The following is a 17,338-nucleotide window of genomic DNA, read 5'->3' on the forward strand; positions in this document are numbered from 1 at the left end:
CATGTGCAGAAAGCAGAAACTGGACCCCTTCCTGACACCTTACACTAAAATTAACTCCAGATGGATTAAAGACTTAAACATAAGACCTAACACCATAAAAACCCTAGAAGTATTTCACTTTTCAATTAGTAAGCCCTTCTTCCTTTTTTGTATTTGACAGTGTCTCAAACAAGTGATCAGAAAAAAATATGATTTTTAAGCATTAAGCATGCACAGTTGAAGATGAAGAGACTGGAAAAAATTGACATTTGTGGGAAATGTATGGGCATGTGTATACTTGTGCATGTGTATACTTGTGTGTGTGCTGTGTCTGCAGTATATGTATATATGTCTGCCTGCGTGTGTGTGTGTGTGTGTGTGTGTGTGTGTGTACGTGTGCACACTTCTCCAGGTAGACCTACAGACAACATCTGTCTTCCTGGCCTGTGTACTTGGGGGTGAAGAATGAGTTCAACAGCCACACAGTGAAATTCCTAGCAGTTGGCAAGATTCAGTCTCCTGTTTGGAGCTTATTTATTTTCCTACAGCCGAACCTGGGAATACAGTTCCCAGATTCCACAAGACCCTTGAATTTCCATCTCCAACCCCTGTGTCTCAGCAGAGCATCACTCAAACAGTAATGTGCACCAGAATTCCCCAGAAACAGTGTTAAAATGGATGGGTTTCCTCTGTAGGTTCTAGGCAGGACGGAGGAGCCTGCATTTCTAACCAGCTCCTGGGGGGATGCCAGTGCTGCTGGCTTGAAGACTGACCTTTGAATAGAACACAGAGCACAGACATTGGTCAGATGTGTAATTGCGTGGAGTTCAGGCTACCTACTATGGAATTAGTTATTAAATCCTGCAATATTGGACAAGTGTTTCTAGCTGTAACTTATTGAATGCCCCTCTAGTCTGGCTCCACAGTGGACATTTTTTTATATAACACCTTATTATTTGCAAGCAGGTCAACCATTGAATCTAAGAATAGAAATCCTCATGTCTGAAAGGGTGGTCTTGAAATAGGCAGTGAGGGGCTGAATGGTTTCCATTTCCTTTGAGCAAGTATTTCATTACCTTCTGCTATGGCTACCTGTTTGTTTTTCTCACAGTAGGTTTCTACCAAATGGCATCTCCGTTCCAACATAAAGAACAAATATCAGAATGCCTCCCTTTGAATGCGTTTGAGCTTGTTTTGTTTTTAGAACTCAAACACAGCCACTTGAATCTATCATGTAATTCAAAGGATACAAGCATTGTTCCAGTCTTTTCAAACTAAGGATTTGTGTGCTTTGGGTATTTCAATTAGGAAGAAAGAAGGCAGGCAAGAACGTTATTGAACATTTATTCTCTGATACTGGAGGGCGTGCTGGAATTTAAGAGCCTGACTTCAGAAAGTTTGGCATTTGCTAACTGTGGGTCTGACCTTCATGTGAGAACAGTGATGAAAACTCATGGGAATGTCAGGTTTTGTTACAGTGTGTGATTAGGTGGATAAGGCTGTATTTACTAACAGCTTCCTCATGCATATGCATGTGCTTAATTTTCATCCACATCATTAATCAGATTATTTGAAAACTAGGCAAACCTCTCCATAAAACACATACATTTCCTATTATATATTTTATTTGGTCTACTATGATTTCCTCTGTTGGGGACAAGCATGATATACTTCTTTCTCATTTCCGCCTTACCAGGGACTTACAGAAACAAAATGTCTTCATTCTTCACTTGGTTTAGATTGCTCTATGCAAAGAATCTTGCATGGACATAAGCCTTAACCTAATTCATTTGGAGCTGAGTGGAGTCCTAATTTTTTGACTTGATCTTATATCATTCCCCACTCTCAAATTAGTTCCAACCTCATTCCTACCTTAGAGTCTTTGCATTGCTATTCCTGCTGTCTAGAAATCATTTTCCATGTATTTTTGCATGGCTACCTCTTTCAACTTTCTTGTCATTTAAGTCTCAGCTGAAACATTCCCTTGGCAATAAGGTTTTCCCTGCATTTATCTCAAATAGGTGCCCCCGTCCCGCCGCCCCCCGCACACACACACACTCACTCACTCACTCTTTCTCAGTCATATTCTAACCCAGTACTGTGTCTCTGCAGTGATGGAGATGTTTTGCATGCATGGTGTCTAATATGGTAGCTACTACCCACATATGGCTATTGAGCACTCAGAACATTCCTAGTTTGACTGGAGTACTGAGTTTTTTTTATTTTAATAAATGTAAATTGCAATAGCCACACATGGCTAGCAGCTACAGTATTGGATAAGGAAGCTTTCTTATTCAAACCTGTCTCATTTCCTTCACAGCCCTCATCTGTGACTGAAATTATCTTGTTCATATCTTTTTCTCTTGTTTATTATCTGTCTCCCCATGCTGGGGTATCTTTTCTGCTAACTGCTGGCTACTCAATGTTCAATATGGCTGACATGTAGTGGGTCCTCAAATAATCTGTATTAAATTAACTTTAAGAAAATGCCAGTTAGGCCAGGTGTGGTGGCTCACGCCTGTAATCCCAGCACCTTGGGAGGCTGAGGCGGGTGGATCACAAGGTCAAGAGATCCATACCATCCTGGCCAACATGCTGAAATCCGTCTCTGCTAAAAATACAAAAATTAGCTGGGTGTGTTGGTGCACACCTGTAGTCCCAGCTACTCGGGAGGCTGAGGCAGGAGAATTGCTTGAACCTGGGAGACGGAGGTTGCAGTGAGCCGAGATCGTGCCACTACACTCCACCCTGGCACCTGGCGTTGGAGCGAGACTCTGTCTCAAAGAAAGGAAAAAGAAAGGAAGGAAGGAAGGAGGGAAGGAGGGAAGGAGGGAGGTAGGGAGGAAAGGAAGGAAGGAGGGAAGGAAGGAAGGAGGGAAGGAAGGAAGGAGGGAAGGAAGGAAGGAAATGCCACTTAATGGCGCTTTGCTGTTTTTAGAGACCATTCCAAACTCTTGGCTTCTGTTGATATTATTGTCCTCTGAAAAGTATGAGAGTCGAACTCTGAATAGTTTTGTATCATAAAATACCATTGGCTTGTCTGTTTGCATAATTGGTATTCTGAGATTCAGCTCCACACTTTGCTTTCATCCTAATCAATGTGTCCCCTTAGTTTGCTTCTTTCCATTGTGTTAAGATGGATCTTGTTGTCTGCCCTTCCCAGTTTCAGCATATTTGAATGTTTGGCAAATGTGAGTTCCGATTCTCTATCCTACTTGTAGCTTGTGATCCTGGCCAGGTCTTACAGAATGCAGAATCTTAGCATTCAGATCCAAGATGTTTGGTATCTTTATGCATAGTTTTCTTTTTTGCGGGGTGTTGGAGGGTTGAGTTAAAGTCAAGTCCTTGGCTATTTTGGGAAGACAAAAAACCAGACCTATGTTATTACATAAAATTGCCCCAAAGCTTTATTTTGATTGATTTCCTTTGTTAGCAGTATTCTCATAATAGCTTTAAAAAAAAACATAAAAGTATAAAATTTAACTCCTGTGAGATCTCCTTTGTGTACAGATATTAGAAGGCTCTGTGCACTGAATTTTTTCTAATTATTTGCATTATTTTATCTGCCCAGAAATCAAGTGTGGACGTCTGCATTTGAACTTGGTAGTAAAAGGATGAAGTAATGATAAAGAAAAAATATTATCTACCCACACATTCCTGGTTTCATTTTGCTCACTGCCTTCAAATTCTGTCCATATTTGTGTGTTATATATGCATTATATACTTGTTATTTTGTATAATTTTACTCAATATTCTAAGATCAACAAGGTTTAAAAATTATTTTATGTAATTATTGCATTGTAACATGTTGTTACACAAACATTAATTCAACTAATTCCCTTCCACTGGACATTAAGGCAGATGCCAGTGTAATTTTACTATTAGAAATAGCAATGGGGCCAGGTGTGGTGGCTCACGCATGTAATCCCAGCACTTTGGGAGGCTGAGGTGGGCAGATCACCTGAGGTCAGGAGGTTGAGACCAGTCTGACCAACATGGTGAAACCCTGTCTCTGCTAAATACAAAAAATTAGTTATTCATAGTGATGTATGCATGTAATCTCATCTACTTGGGAGGCTGAGGCAGGAGAATCGCTTGAACCTGGGAGGCAGAGGTTGCACTGAGCCAAGATCGCGCCATGCACTCCAGCCTGGGCAACAGGAGCCAAACTCCATCTAAAAAAAAAAAAAAAAAAAAAAAAAAAAAAAAAAAAAAAAATAGAAACAGCAATGCAGTGAATAGTTCCAAGTATGTAGTGCAAACTTACGTAGGATCAGAGGTGGTATAAAAATAGAACAAAGTATGAGTCTTTCATGATTTCTGTTTAATTTTGCCTTGCTTTTGAAAAGGATTATACTGGTTTACAATATCATCAGGTGGAATGTGACCGTACTGATTTATAACAAGAATGTTTGTCTTTCATTTTCCTGATTTGAACTACCTTTGACAATAGTATTGATAATAACTGTAGCAACAATAGCAGCGGCTAATATTCTTGAGATATATGCCTTGTATTAAATGCTTTAGAAATACTGTTTATAGTAGTTAAAAATGTGAGCTCTGGAGGCAGACTTTCCAAGGTCAAATCTGTACTCCAGCGTTTATGTTCTATTTGCTTTCATTCTCTCCTCTGTAAAAGGATCCAGAGGGTTTATTATGAGAAGCAAGTGAGTTAATATAGTATAGAGCCTAAGTAAACACTGGATAAGTGTTTGTTTTTATCCTAGTAAGTGTTTTTATTAACCCCATTTATAGATGAGAAAACTGAGCTCCGGTGTCTTGCTCAAGGTCACACAGATAGGAAAGAGTTGTACTAGGATTCCAAATACTAATGCCCTTTTCTCACCAAAATATTCCTATGTAGCGATCACCACTTATATCCAAGAAGTATTACTGCTATGGCTGAGTTAAATCAAGGCTGAATTAAGCACAGAAAATTAACACATAAGGTTCCTGTGATTCACTGGAAATGCCATGGCATAATTCTTTGTTTCCAAGACAAACAAAAAGAGCTGTCTTTTTTTTTTTTTTTTTTTTTTTTTTTTTTTTTTAAATGCTGCCTTCTTCATTGAGATCTGAAAGTAGTTCCCTATGGAAGTGATTCGTGGATTTTGAAATCCCCTGAGATTGTAAAGAGCCTGGTGGGCAGGAATCCCAAGGTGTCTTTCAGGGTCCCTGCAAATTCTGAGTTCCTAGCCTGAGGAAAGCCCCCTACAAATACCGACCTGACTTTCTCCTAAAAAATTGCCATAAACACTTTTGGTTCTCTCTTAACATACTTGGTTCATAACTGCTTAGTCCATTGTTTCTATTAGCATAACATTATTTTTAAGCACAATGATGTTGGGAATACAGAAATGATATAAGCCTAATTTCTTGGCTATGGCTGTTTATGTTTGGGAGTGTTTGTTTTGTTTTTAACTTTCTTTGCAGATTTGATGAATTAATTGTAAATTTCCTAAGGGGGCTCTAATGTGAACTGATCTTTGCCTTTTATTCTGGAGTGTTTCGTTTCCATTCTAGTCCCAGTGACTATCCATTGAGACCACAGTTTCAATATTGCCAAGGGCTCATTAAATTGCTGATGTAACCTACTTTCTCTAGAGAATCTTATTTCAATTTTCATCATGAATTAACATCTCCTTTCTCCCCCAATCTCTTTGTTTAAATAGCTATTTGTGGAGACCACTGATGCCAATGGCAAAACTCTCGAGGGGCCGGTGCCTCTGGAAGTCATCGTGATTGATCAGAATGACAACAGACCAATCTTTCGAGAAGGCCCCTACATTGGCCACGTCATGGAAGGGTCACCCACAGGTATGTCATGGTGATTTATCTTTAGCATAATGGCTCGGAAAGAGGGACACTATGATCTTTGTGGATTCTAGGGACTGTTGTGTGGCTATTGACTTGTCAGCTTGTATCAACGTTGACATGTTACTTTCCTGCATAGAAGCCAGGTTGGAAAGCTAAAGTGCAAAGCTTGACCAAGGTGTTGCAAGCTATGAAAATCTCTTTCGTTGTCTTTGAAGGTGATCCTCCAAGAATGGCTGCCATCTAAGTCTCTAAGGCATGGCTGATGTTGGGCACCATGTAAATATCCAACTTACCTTTGTGAAGGTCCAAGGGGGAACTTTGTGCTATAGCAGGGCTTTGATGACAATTGGGTCCTCATTACAAACTCCTCAGTTATTTCTTTTCATAGTGGCCTTTTAATAAGAGCTATTTCAGTAAAATAGGTCGGACTTTTTCCCTTCCCTTAGAAGATGTGCATGAAGAAAGCTTTTGTCTTCAGTCAGAGGACCAAAATGAAGATATTTGATATCTCTCTCCAGAAATGCACGTACCTGCCATTATAGAAGTCACTCAAGGTTACCATAGAGCTCCCCTATCTTTCCCCATGTTTAACCTTTCTACCAGGGAAGGTTCTAGAATTTAGAGCTTCCTTTTTTGGCCCAATGCGTACTGATTAATGTATTTCATAGCCAGCAGCGGAAGTCAGTCCTGCGTATAATGCTTGAGAAAATGAAGAATAAAGCGGAAAAATTCCTATTCGGCTGGACTTTGATTTTCAGCCCTAAAATACACTAGAGTGAAAGAAACACCGTATTAGGAGTGTCATGTTGCTGTGCCTAGATGATGTCCAAATAAGAAAAATAGTGATTCGTCAGACCAGACAGGAGATGAGAGCTGCTTTGACTATTTTTTCTCCCTTTGCTGAATTGATAGGATATATCAGTGACATGTAGATACATGAGGCTCTGGAAATGTTGCCATGGTAACCTTCCCAGACAACCAGGTGAATAATTGCATGCAAGATGGCTAAAACCTCCCATCAATTTCAAGGAACTGGGTCTTTACGTACCGCATCAGATCCCCCAAGGGCAAGAGCAACCCTCTTCCTTCCCAGCTTTGAATACACTCTGTAAAAGTGAGAGTGAATTCACTGCGTGTGTGCCGGAGGGTGTTTGGGGAAGTGTTGGAGGCAGAGGAGCAATGATAGGTCTAGAGAAAAGGAGAGACTGCAGGAGACGGGAGGTCAGGTCACTTCAGGGCAGTCCATGTGGCCGCTGTCTGTGAGCAGCTTTTGATGGAAAGATGGCTTCTGGTGAGAGACACCCTGGAATTTGGGTTTGATGTTTACAGAAATCTTCTTAAACAAGCTGATGTGCAGAACATGTTAGGAGAACCAATGAGGAAAGCAACTGAAGAGGCCAGGGTTTGAGCAGAACAGAAAAATGATTCCCAGTTGCTGTCTGTGGTACCTGGGCCCCGTGAGTGAGTGACTAGAATTCAGATGGGCTGGATAAGTGTTCTAAATGTAAATCACAGTGGTCACATTCGGTGTGGCTGTAAGCTCACATGTCTTTGTATATTGTGTGCATATACGATAAGACAATATCCAGTTTTCCTCCCACTGTGCCCGTCCTTAAAGTTTAGAAAAGAGTTTCAGATTTTATTGCTGTATATACATGTAATATTTTTTGAAGAAGGATAGAATTCTTTATGCACACTGCATTTTTAAATCACAAAGTTTTTCTGTTAAGGACAGACACTTCTCCAGCAAAACATAAGCCACCTCAAATGTCTATTTATGATTGGTATTATCCTATAAAAAATACATAAAGGCTCAGGTGTCTGTATGGATTCATTGTATTCTTTTTCAGCACCCTCTGGGTTGGACTATAGAGCACGAATTGAAATAGAATCAGTCAGATTTGGGATCAAGAATGTGGAAATATTACAAAAAAGTTTCAAACAAAAAGTCACTTAGATTACTTAGCACCCTGTAAGAGAGTTGCAGCATCCGCGAGGACAGTGGGAATCTGAGGAAGAAGATGGTGTTCTCTTTCCAACCTCTTCCCTCTTCTTCAACTTAAATCATTTACAGGTAGTAACAGCAAACCCTGACTGGCTATAAAAATGATTGTCTTGGCCAGGTGCAGTGGCTCACGCCTGTAATCCCAACACTTTGGGAGGCCAAGGTGGGTGGATCACCTGAGGTCAGGAGTTCGAGACCAGCCTGACCAACATGGAGAAACCCTATCTCTACTGAAAATACAAAATTAGCCCGGCGTGCTGGTGCATGCCTGTAATCCTAGCTACTCAGGAGGCTGACGCAGGAGAATCGGTTGTACCTGGGAGGCTTGCAATCTCAGCAGTTAGGGAGGTTGCAGTGAGCTGAGATGGTGCCACTGCACTGCAGCCTGGGCAACAAGAGCAAAACTCTACTTACAAAAAAGAAAAGAAAAGAAAAAAAATCATCTCTTCTATTTCCATCATGCTCTGCTCATCTGTGGCTTGTAGGATCCCATGTGCTGTAGAAATTATTCGGAATCCATTGGAAGTGAGGGTGTGGGTGGGGGGCTGACTGTGTAAAAAGTTCCATGACTTTTCCCGGTTCTCACAAATAAAAGCTGGGGGTCAGTGCTTGGGAGTCAACCTGCATAACTCACCTTCAAATCTTGGGCTCCTTCAATAGTCCCACCAACTTCATGATGAAAACAGCCATCGGGTGTCACAGCACTGAGTTGAGCACTTATTGTGTGTCAGGAGCCGTATATGTGCATCATTTCATTCACTATCCCACCTCCTGCCCTGAGAGGTAGACAGCACCATCCCCATCTTACAGATGAGAAAACTGAACATCAGAGAGGCTTAGGAACTTGCCAAAGTTAAATGGCTAGGGGAAGAGACACAATTAGTGTCTGTGTCTCTGGCTCCAAAGTTTGGTGAATGGTTGCTTACTCAGTTGATAAGAGGCTGCCACTTCTGCCTCAAGTCTCTGCAAATTTTGACCAGATCTGCACTGGTATCCTGCTCAAAAGACTAGTCCACTTCTGTCCACAGTAGCCTACATTTGTTGTTAGGCCTTGTGTGAGCTACAAGAAACCCAAGAGCCGGCCCAGCACAGTGGCTCACGCCTGTAATCCCAGCACTTTTGGCTGTCAAGGTGGGCAGATCACAAGTTCGGGAGTTCAAGACCAGCCTGGCTAACACGGTGAAATGCTATCTCTACTAAAAATGCAAAAAGTAGATGGCCATGGTGATGTGCGCCTGTAATCCCAGCTACTCAGGAGGCTGAGGCAGGGGAATTGCTTGAACCCAGGAGGTGGAGGTTGCAGTGAGCCGAGATCAGGCTGCACTGCAGCCTGGGTGACAGACCAAGACTCTGTTTCAGAAAGAAAAGCGGGGGGACCCAAAGCCACCTGGCCCATTGGGTCTGCTCTCCTGCTTCCGTGTTTTGTACCATAGACTCTTTGCAGGCCCAGCTGGGGGAAGTATTTGTGCAGTTCTATCAGATGAACTGATTTAGAGCCTGACAGAAAATGACTAGTTCTTCTGACGAAATAGCCGGGCTCGTTGAGTCACCTCTAGGGTTCAACAGAGTTGAATGTTGAGGCCCTTATCATCACTCACATCACTTTTTTCTGAGTCTACATAACCAAAGTCAGCTTCGTGGGCATAGCTTTCGCGGCCTTACGCAGCCCAGTGCACAGAAGGGTTCCATGCTCAGAAAGGCCTGGGGCTTAGTTTAAAGTTCTGCTGTCACCATCTTGAAATTCTTAATAACTGTTGAACAAGGAGTCTGCATTTTCATTTTACACTGAGCCCCACAAATTATGTGGCTGTTCCTGCTCTCAGCGTTGTAGCCGAGAGCTGTGTTGGATGCTCTGCTCAGCTGTGTAACACGGTGAGACTTCGGACAAGTTACTGAACCTTCTGGAAGCCTCTGCAAATGGGATAGAATAAAACAGTACCTACCTTAGAGAAGGATATGTGAGGATTCAGTGAGACAGTGTGCTTCACCCAGTGCTTAGGAAATAATAAATGTGTAAGGAATGCCTTTGTATTGTTAATACTGCAATTACTATTTTTATTCGGGCGGTGTACCCTTTAGCAAAGGTAAAGCAAAGAGGCACATGAGTTGTGTGAAGATAAATCCATCTTCCAACAAACCACGCGTCATTGTTGTGTCCCTGTGTGTTCGAATGCCCTCAGCACCAATCTATCACAAAGGAAGGTCACCCGTATTTATCTGTATGTGCAGACAGGACGCCACTCTGGGCAGCTCGGTGCTAAACTCCAGGGTATTGTTTTGGCAAATCACTCCTGGATGAAGGAAGATCAACAGAAAATAATGGTCTTTGACTTTGCAGATCATGAGCTGTTCCTTTTGCAGAGCCACAGGCATTGATTTATGAGGCCCAAGCCAAGGCTCTGGCTGCACCATGGGGACTACCAGATCCCTGTGTGAGTCTCGTGTTTTCTGACGCCCAGGACCTGGTGTTTAGGAGTAGTTGTTCATGAGTAGGAAGTAGAGGGTTAGAACTCTTGAAATTCCTGGAGGGCACTAATTCCAAGGCCCCGTCATACCTTGTGGGCATCAATTCATGGGTTTTGCTCCCTGTAGTTTCCTGGGCACCTTTGAGAAAGGCTCACCATGAGGGATGGCATGTCGAGCTCCGGGAGAAGCAGGCCCTGAGATGAAGAGTGAGGCATGTGGTTTACCTGAGAGGTGCAGGGACAGATACCAGGTAAGGAGAGGTATAGAAAAGGAAGTCAGACAACTTGAGGTGCATTATTAAGCCAGCTCCCCGAGTGACCAATTGCAATGTTATCCTTTTGAGGGAGCTCTAGGAAATGATGTTAAACACATACATTAGAGTTTACCCAGCTGAGGGGCAGGTAGCTGGGATATCTACTCCCCCAAGCTTGATGATAAGACCTTGGTTCAAAGCTGTCTGCAAGCAGGGCTTTAATTTTCAGGCTCGTGCAGCCAGCCGTGCACAAGGGCAGCCTGGGATCCATCAGCTCCAATATCCTGTCCTCTTGAGGTCTTGGCCTTCCAGCCAGATCAGGAGCTGGCTATAGGCTGTATTATTCCTCCTGGCTTTTAGCCACCCCAAATGGCAGCCAGGGCAGCTGGGAGAATGGCAGCCCCCACCCTGGAAAGGTGGGGCAGCTTTGAGAAAGATAGGTGGTGAGAGGTCATGGAAGGAAAGAATTAGCTCCCACACTGCATGGCTGAGAAAGACGAATGTGACATTCACGTAGAGGTGCACGTTCTGAGTCATGGAAGATGGACATTGTCTGATCCTCCTTCTTGAGGTTGTTGAAGACAAGCAGAGATTAGCAGTTACATCCTCCTTGCCTAACTTCTGAAAGCCCAGCCACTTTCCCTCCCTCACTGTTCTCTCTTGCTCCCTTTAATTTTTTTTCTCCAGTAAGCTTATCAAGCATCTCCTCTGCGCTGGTGCTATTCTGAGCTCTACACGTGCAGCCGTGGACCTGGCAGGTGCTGCTTGTTCCCTCCTGGTATTCACAGCTGAGGAGGGAGGACAACAACAAATAAATAAGAAAGAAAACTGTGGCAAGTGCTATAACATAGCTGTACGGGACGCTCATCTCAGGGGGCCCAAACCCAGCCTTGCAGTGAGCGGAGGCCACTCTGAAGAGATGATGCAGGGAGTTTTTATCTTTTATTTTTCCTCCGGGATCCACCTGAGTTTCTTTTCAAGACACAGTTCCTTTAATTTTTAAACGTGTTCAGCCATTCCAGACATAAGAAAAAAACAGCTGATCAAGCAGCCTTTGGGACCAATGGCTATCATGAGAGCTCAGCTTTGCTTGGAAGTTACTATTTTCCAAAACAGCTTGAGCTAAATAAAGAGGGCTAGGATATTTAATAGTTGATATTTGACACCTAGGTCAGCAGACAGTCTTCAGGTTGTTGCTATAGGCTGGTAGCAAAGTCCCTTTTCTGGTTACCTCTTTACTTGTGGCAGTGACTGTGATGTGGCTTTTCAACCCACCAACTGTCAGGTTTTCTTTTGCTGGCATTTTCAGACTTTCACGCTGTAGGCTTCTCCATTCTCAACTTCCCCAACCAATCCTGTGTGTTTCTGGATTATCAGGCATGTGACTATTTCATCTTTTTTCTTAGGTAGATATATTTTTAAAAATAAAGCAATTCTGTTCTTTTCAAGTGAAGGAAAATGCAATGACTCCCCAGTCTCACCATCCAGAGATAGCCACATTTGATATTTTGGTGAGCACAGTTCTGGGGTTCTCTCCAGACACCTCTACACAGAGAGGTGCAGGTGCACAGTTTTACAGAATGGGAGCTCTATGCGCTTTTCTGTAAATCTCTCTCTTCACTCCTCAGGGTACTATGGACATTTTTATAAATCAGCAACCATCAAGCTACATCATTGTTTCAAACAGCTAGAGCCTAGATCTACCATCGTCTCCTTAACCAATTTCCTATTGATTTAAGTTGTTTTCATTTTCCTACACTTGTATCAGTTCTGCAGAGGAGAGCTCATCTCTTCCCATGTTTGTGACAGTTTCTTTAGGATACATTTACATGGTGGGATTGATGAGACAGCAGATACGCCTTTTTATGTTTTGATCCCTATTCAGGTGATGCTCCTAATCAGAGGATTTTAGTCTGTATCTTGGTTAAGATTGTTGATGCAGCAGGATACAATTGTCTTTCTTTTCACTCACGAACATACTGATGGATATTTTTGTTTGTTTGTTTCTCTGGATTACACTCAGCAGCTACAAGTTTTTGTGGTCATTTCATTAGCTGTTTTGTAGATTGTGAATGGCTTTGCTGTAGAATCCTCACTGGATATTGTGGTCGAGGCAGAGGAATGCAGTGATTGAGACTAGCCCCTTTCCTCAAGTCAGCACTGGAGTTTTAGCCAAGGAGCACTGCCCAGGGATGGTATTGTTAGCTTGCTGCAGAACCTTTGAGACTGGAGGAGACAGCGCTTGAATTACGGTGCAATTCACTCCAGTGCAGGTGACCATAAAACAAATTTTATCAAAGAGTTGCATAATCCAATCAGAGAACATTTCCCAGAGGGAAAATTTAGAAATAAATGGTACGGAAAGTATTATCTGAACTTGGCTAGCTATTGACTCCACCTAGTCATTCAAGAGAAAAGGGAATGCTTATATGCTGTTAGTGGAAATGTAAACTAGTACAACCATATGGAAAGCCGTATGAATATTTCTCAAGAAACTAAAAATAGAACTACCATTTAATCTAGCAGTCCTACTGCTGGGTATCTACAAAGAGAAAAAGAAGCCATCCTATCAAAAAGACGCCTGCACTCATGTAGTTATCACCATATATGTTTATCACCATGCTGTACATACATGCATACACACACATGCACAATGGAATACTCTTTAGCCATACAAGAGTATAAAATCATGGTTTTGGCAACAATATGGATAGAACTGGAGGCCACTGTATTAGGTGAAATAGAAAGTCAAATACTGCATGCTCTCACTCACAAGTCAGAGATAAATCATGTACGCATGGACACAGGGTGTGCAATAATAGACACTGGAGACTCAGAAGGGTGGAAGCGTGGCAAGGGCATCAGGTATGAGAAATTAATGAGTACAAATTTATGTTACCCAGGTGATAGTTATACTAAAAGCGAAGACTTCACCACTGTGTTACATGTCCATGTAGCAAACCTGCACTTATACCTGTCAAATGTATACACATAAAGAAAAAAGAAACTGAATCTTTGCCAAGTTGCTCCTATGTCTGAAAGTCTTCCAGTGATATCTCACATGGGCTTAGAACCAAGGCAGCCAGCTCCTTTGTCATAGCCATTAGGATTTCTCTCCTCCATATCCCAGCCCCACCCTGATGGGCACCATTGCACTTATTAGGGCTGTTGGCTGCTGGCTCACTGGAGCTGGATACTTTATCTTCTGGGACAGAAGAGAATGCCTGAACCCCTTTATTCTGGTAGAAAAGTACCTAGCCAACAGAACTGTATGTTTCATCTTTAATATGGATAACTGTGAAAACAACTCTTCATTTTTACTCATAGCTCTCTCCCTCCCCTTAAATTCACACATGTGTCTCTGGGGCTAGAGATAAACTCAAGAGACGGACACCCCATTGTTTGCTGAAACACTGTCCTCTCTAACCGTGACGTCTTACTCCTGGACTTGCCCATGTATCTGCCTCTCCTCTGCTCATCCCCCATGCTCCTGACATTCATATTAGACCTTCGTATTCTGGGTGAACTGGAGATATGATGCCTTTGGGCTCCCTTTGATTACTTCCTTGTAAAAATAAATGCTGAATAGCCCTGCCCACTATTTTATATATATATATATATATATATATATATATATATATATATATATATATATATATATATATATATATATATATATATATATATTTTAGGCCATCCTTATATTTTAGGCCATGCCTTTAGGGAGCCATCCTTCCATCACTCTACATTTAGAAGAGGGAAGGATTTGTGGCATCAGATATTTAAAAATAAAGGTAAAAATGTATAAATTGAGTAACTTAACTAAAATGATAGTTTAAAGTGGCAGCAGGGCAAAGGAACATTTGTAGCTTCAGAACATAGTGATAATTCTACAGTCTTCTGTGAGAATAAGCCTGTCAGGAATTTCTAGCCAAAATGGAAATTGGTGATGGTGGAGCAGCTGCAAAGCGCAAGTGAAAAAGTCCATGAGTTGTCCTAGCACACAGCGTGCTCACCAGTGCTGTTGGATATCTTCCCTGATATCAAAGGATCCACTCGGAATAGTCCAGCAATTTTTAGTGCTGAAGCTGAGTAAAACAGAGTGGCAGATTCAGGTGTTATTAAACAGTTCCATTTCAGGGAAACGCTTATTTCAAATCATTTCCTTGTAACCGTTTCATCAGCAAATTGATCCAACAAGTATTACTGGGCAGTTTCTATGAGTCAGATAATATTCTAGGTGCTGGGGACATGGCAGTGGCCAAGACCATTTAGAACCTTACTCTCAAGACATTGCCACTTTCCTGGGAGAAGAAAGGTGCCAACAAAAATGGATACACCACATAAATTTAAGCTTTGGATAAAATAAAACAAGGTACAATGACCGTCAGGTCAATAAAAGGCCTCTCAAAAGAGGTGATGTCGAAGCTTAGCCCAGTGAGAATAAAAGAGCCTACCACATAAAGGCATGGAGAAAGAACATTCCAGACACAGGGGCCAGGAAGTGCAGAGACATGAGGCAGGAATGACCTGAGGGAGGGTAGTACCAGGTAAGACAGGGAGATGGGGAAGGGCAAGATCTTTCCAAGCATGAGTCAACAAACTATGGGCCATGGGCCAAATCTGTCCCTCTGTCTGTTTTTTTTTTTTTTTAAATAAAGTTGTATTAGAATACAAACATGCCCATTCATTCATGTATTGACTATGGCTGCTTTCGCATCATGTTGGCAGAATTGGGCAGCTGGGACAGAGACTGCATATTCCACGGGGGCAAAAGTTATATAATACCTGATCCTCTGCAGATAAAAAGTTTGCAGACCCCTGGTTTAGAGCTCCATAAGTTTTGATTGCATTTTAAACTTAGTAGAAAGCCCTTGGGTGGTTTTGAGAAAGAGAGCAGTTAGATATGATTTTACTGTTGAAAAATGTCTTGTGGTATTTCGTGAAGAAAGAAGTAGGGAAACAAGGGCATTTCAATGCTCTAGGCCTAAGAGGACCATAGCAACCGTGGAGACAGAGGTAAGAGAGCATGTAAGCTTTTTCAAGCCAGTGTGTGACAAATGGGGAAATACTAAATATTGACTCATTTTATGATGCCGGCTTATGTAGCCAATGCCATCTATATAGAATTACAATAATACTTTAAGCCTTAACAGGTTTATAAATTTTCTGCAAGTAGAAACTGGACTTTACCCTCAGTTCTCTTTCTCAACCGTATGCTTAAGACCAGGGGAACTGAATGGTTTTCTCTTCATCCTTTAACGTACAACTTTTAGCAGAGTCCCAGACACACAGAGTCCACCCAATAAATTCCACTGGATGATCAAATGGCCCCAAAGGGCAGAAAGCGTGAATCATGGTGAACTGTTTTTTTAATTCAATTTTTAAATAAATGTTGTATTTATTGGAAATGTATTCATTCATTCACCAAGCATCTTCAGAGTACCTGCTGTATGCCACGTATGCTGTTTAATGTGGATGGGGTTGGAGGGGTGGATGCATAACACAGACGTGGACCCTGACTCCGTAGAGCGTGCAGACTAAAGAGGAAGTCAGTAAGTAAAGCGTCACTGCTGCTCAGGGGAAAGTCAGTAGGCTACCAGGAGCATCTCTCTAGGATTAAGGGAGGGAGATGATGCCTGTCGCAGGGTAACAAAGCAGTGGTCATCAGCTGTAGAATTTCCTAGCACTATTATGTACTGGATGCTGGTCCAAGTTCCACACCTAGCTTTTAAAGCAGTCCTTATAACCGTTTGACAGTTGTGGAAACGGACACGCAGGGAAGTTAGGTTACTCCCATGGTCATACAGCTGGTGGATCATGAAGCTCAGATTGAAACTCAGACCTGTATGACTCTAATTCCTGTGCCTTTTCAATTCCTCCTCGTCCAAAACACTCACTGCCCTTTAACTATTTCACCCGTGATGATATTGCAAGTAATCCCAAATCTACCTTAAGTGTAAGGGAGCATTTTCTTACATACATGAGTGAGTTTATTTTCATGTATGTGTATGTGTGTGTTTCTGAATGTTTATGTGTGTGTGTCTGTGTGTTTGTGTCAACGAGAGAGAGAGAGACAGAGAGAGAACACGCCACCAACCTTCCTTAGTCATTTTATACTAGCCCAGCTTGCCAGGTAACTCCACACAGCCCATCCTTACGGTGGTGACCTCAAATAAAGCCAAATTCTCCCCCTAGCGGTAGTTTGAGAGATGCTCCAGAACTCAAAGGTGCATAAAGCATGCTGAGCCATCCGTCGGTCAACACAGTCTACAAATGTCAGAAAAGATTTATAATCAGCAGAGAGCTTGATAAAGCCGCTTTTACTGCAGCACCGTGGCTCTAAGACTACCATCCCTTCTGAGAACACAGTCTAGAGCCGATGCTCCATTTATCTATACAAATACCTTTGAATCACTTCACCTTCATATATATACAGTAAAGTTTTTTTTAATGCCCTGAATAATTTATGTGTAGAACCACCTCCCTTCTTAAGCAAATGGAAGAGATTCAGTATGCTATGTTCAATGGGAAGAGGGCAGATAAAACCCCTTTCAAGTATATGTCTTATAAAATATAGGTCGTGAGTTGGGTTTTTCAGTATCAAAGAAAAAAATTTTAATAGACTTACAGCTTTCTTGCTTTAATTATGGCTGCATTTTTAAAAAACCAAGTGTAGTACCCAAAGCTATTTTATTATGCAGAAGACTCTTTTCAAATTCTCAAAAGTTTGGTTTGGGGAATTTTTACTTTCTTACACCAGTTTTCCACTTTACTGTGGCACCGTCTTTATCTGCTGTGATCTTAGTTTATAATAG

At 42.0% G+C, this 17,338-nt stretch overlaps 1 protein-coding gene across 2 annotated transcripts in view; it reads left to right on the plus strand.

Moving 5' to 3' along the window:
- CDH13 (cadherin 13) overlaps positions 1–17,338 on the plus strand; it is a 1,196,315-nt gene that overhangs the window by 729,885 nt on the left and 449,092 nt on the right. For both annotated transcript variants that reach the window (XM_017543720.2, XM_017543721.2), the window contains exon 6: positions 5,652–5,796. In XM_017543720.2, coding sequence (XP_017399209.1) covers positions 5,652–5,796 — 145 coding nt within the window. The remainder of the gene's footprint in view (positions 1–5,651; positions 5,797–17,338) is intronic.

Source organism: Cebus imitator, unplaced genomic scaffold (assembly GCF_001604975.1).
Source record: "Cebus imitator isolate Cc_AM_T3 unplaced genomic scaffold, Cebus_imitator-1.0 Scaffold159, whole genome shotgun sequence".
In the NCBI taxonomy this organism is placed as follows: Eukaryota; Metazoa; Chordata; class Mammalia; order Primates; family Cebidae; genus Cebus; species Cebus imitator.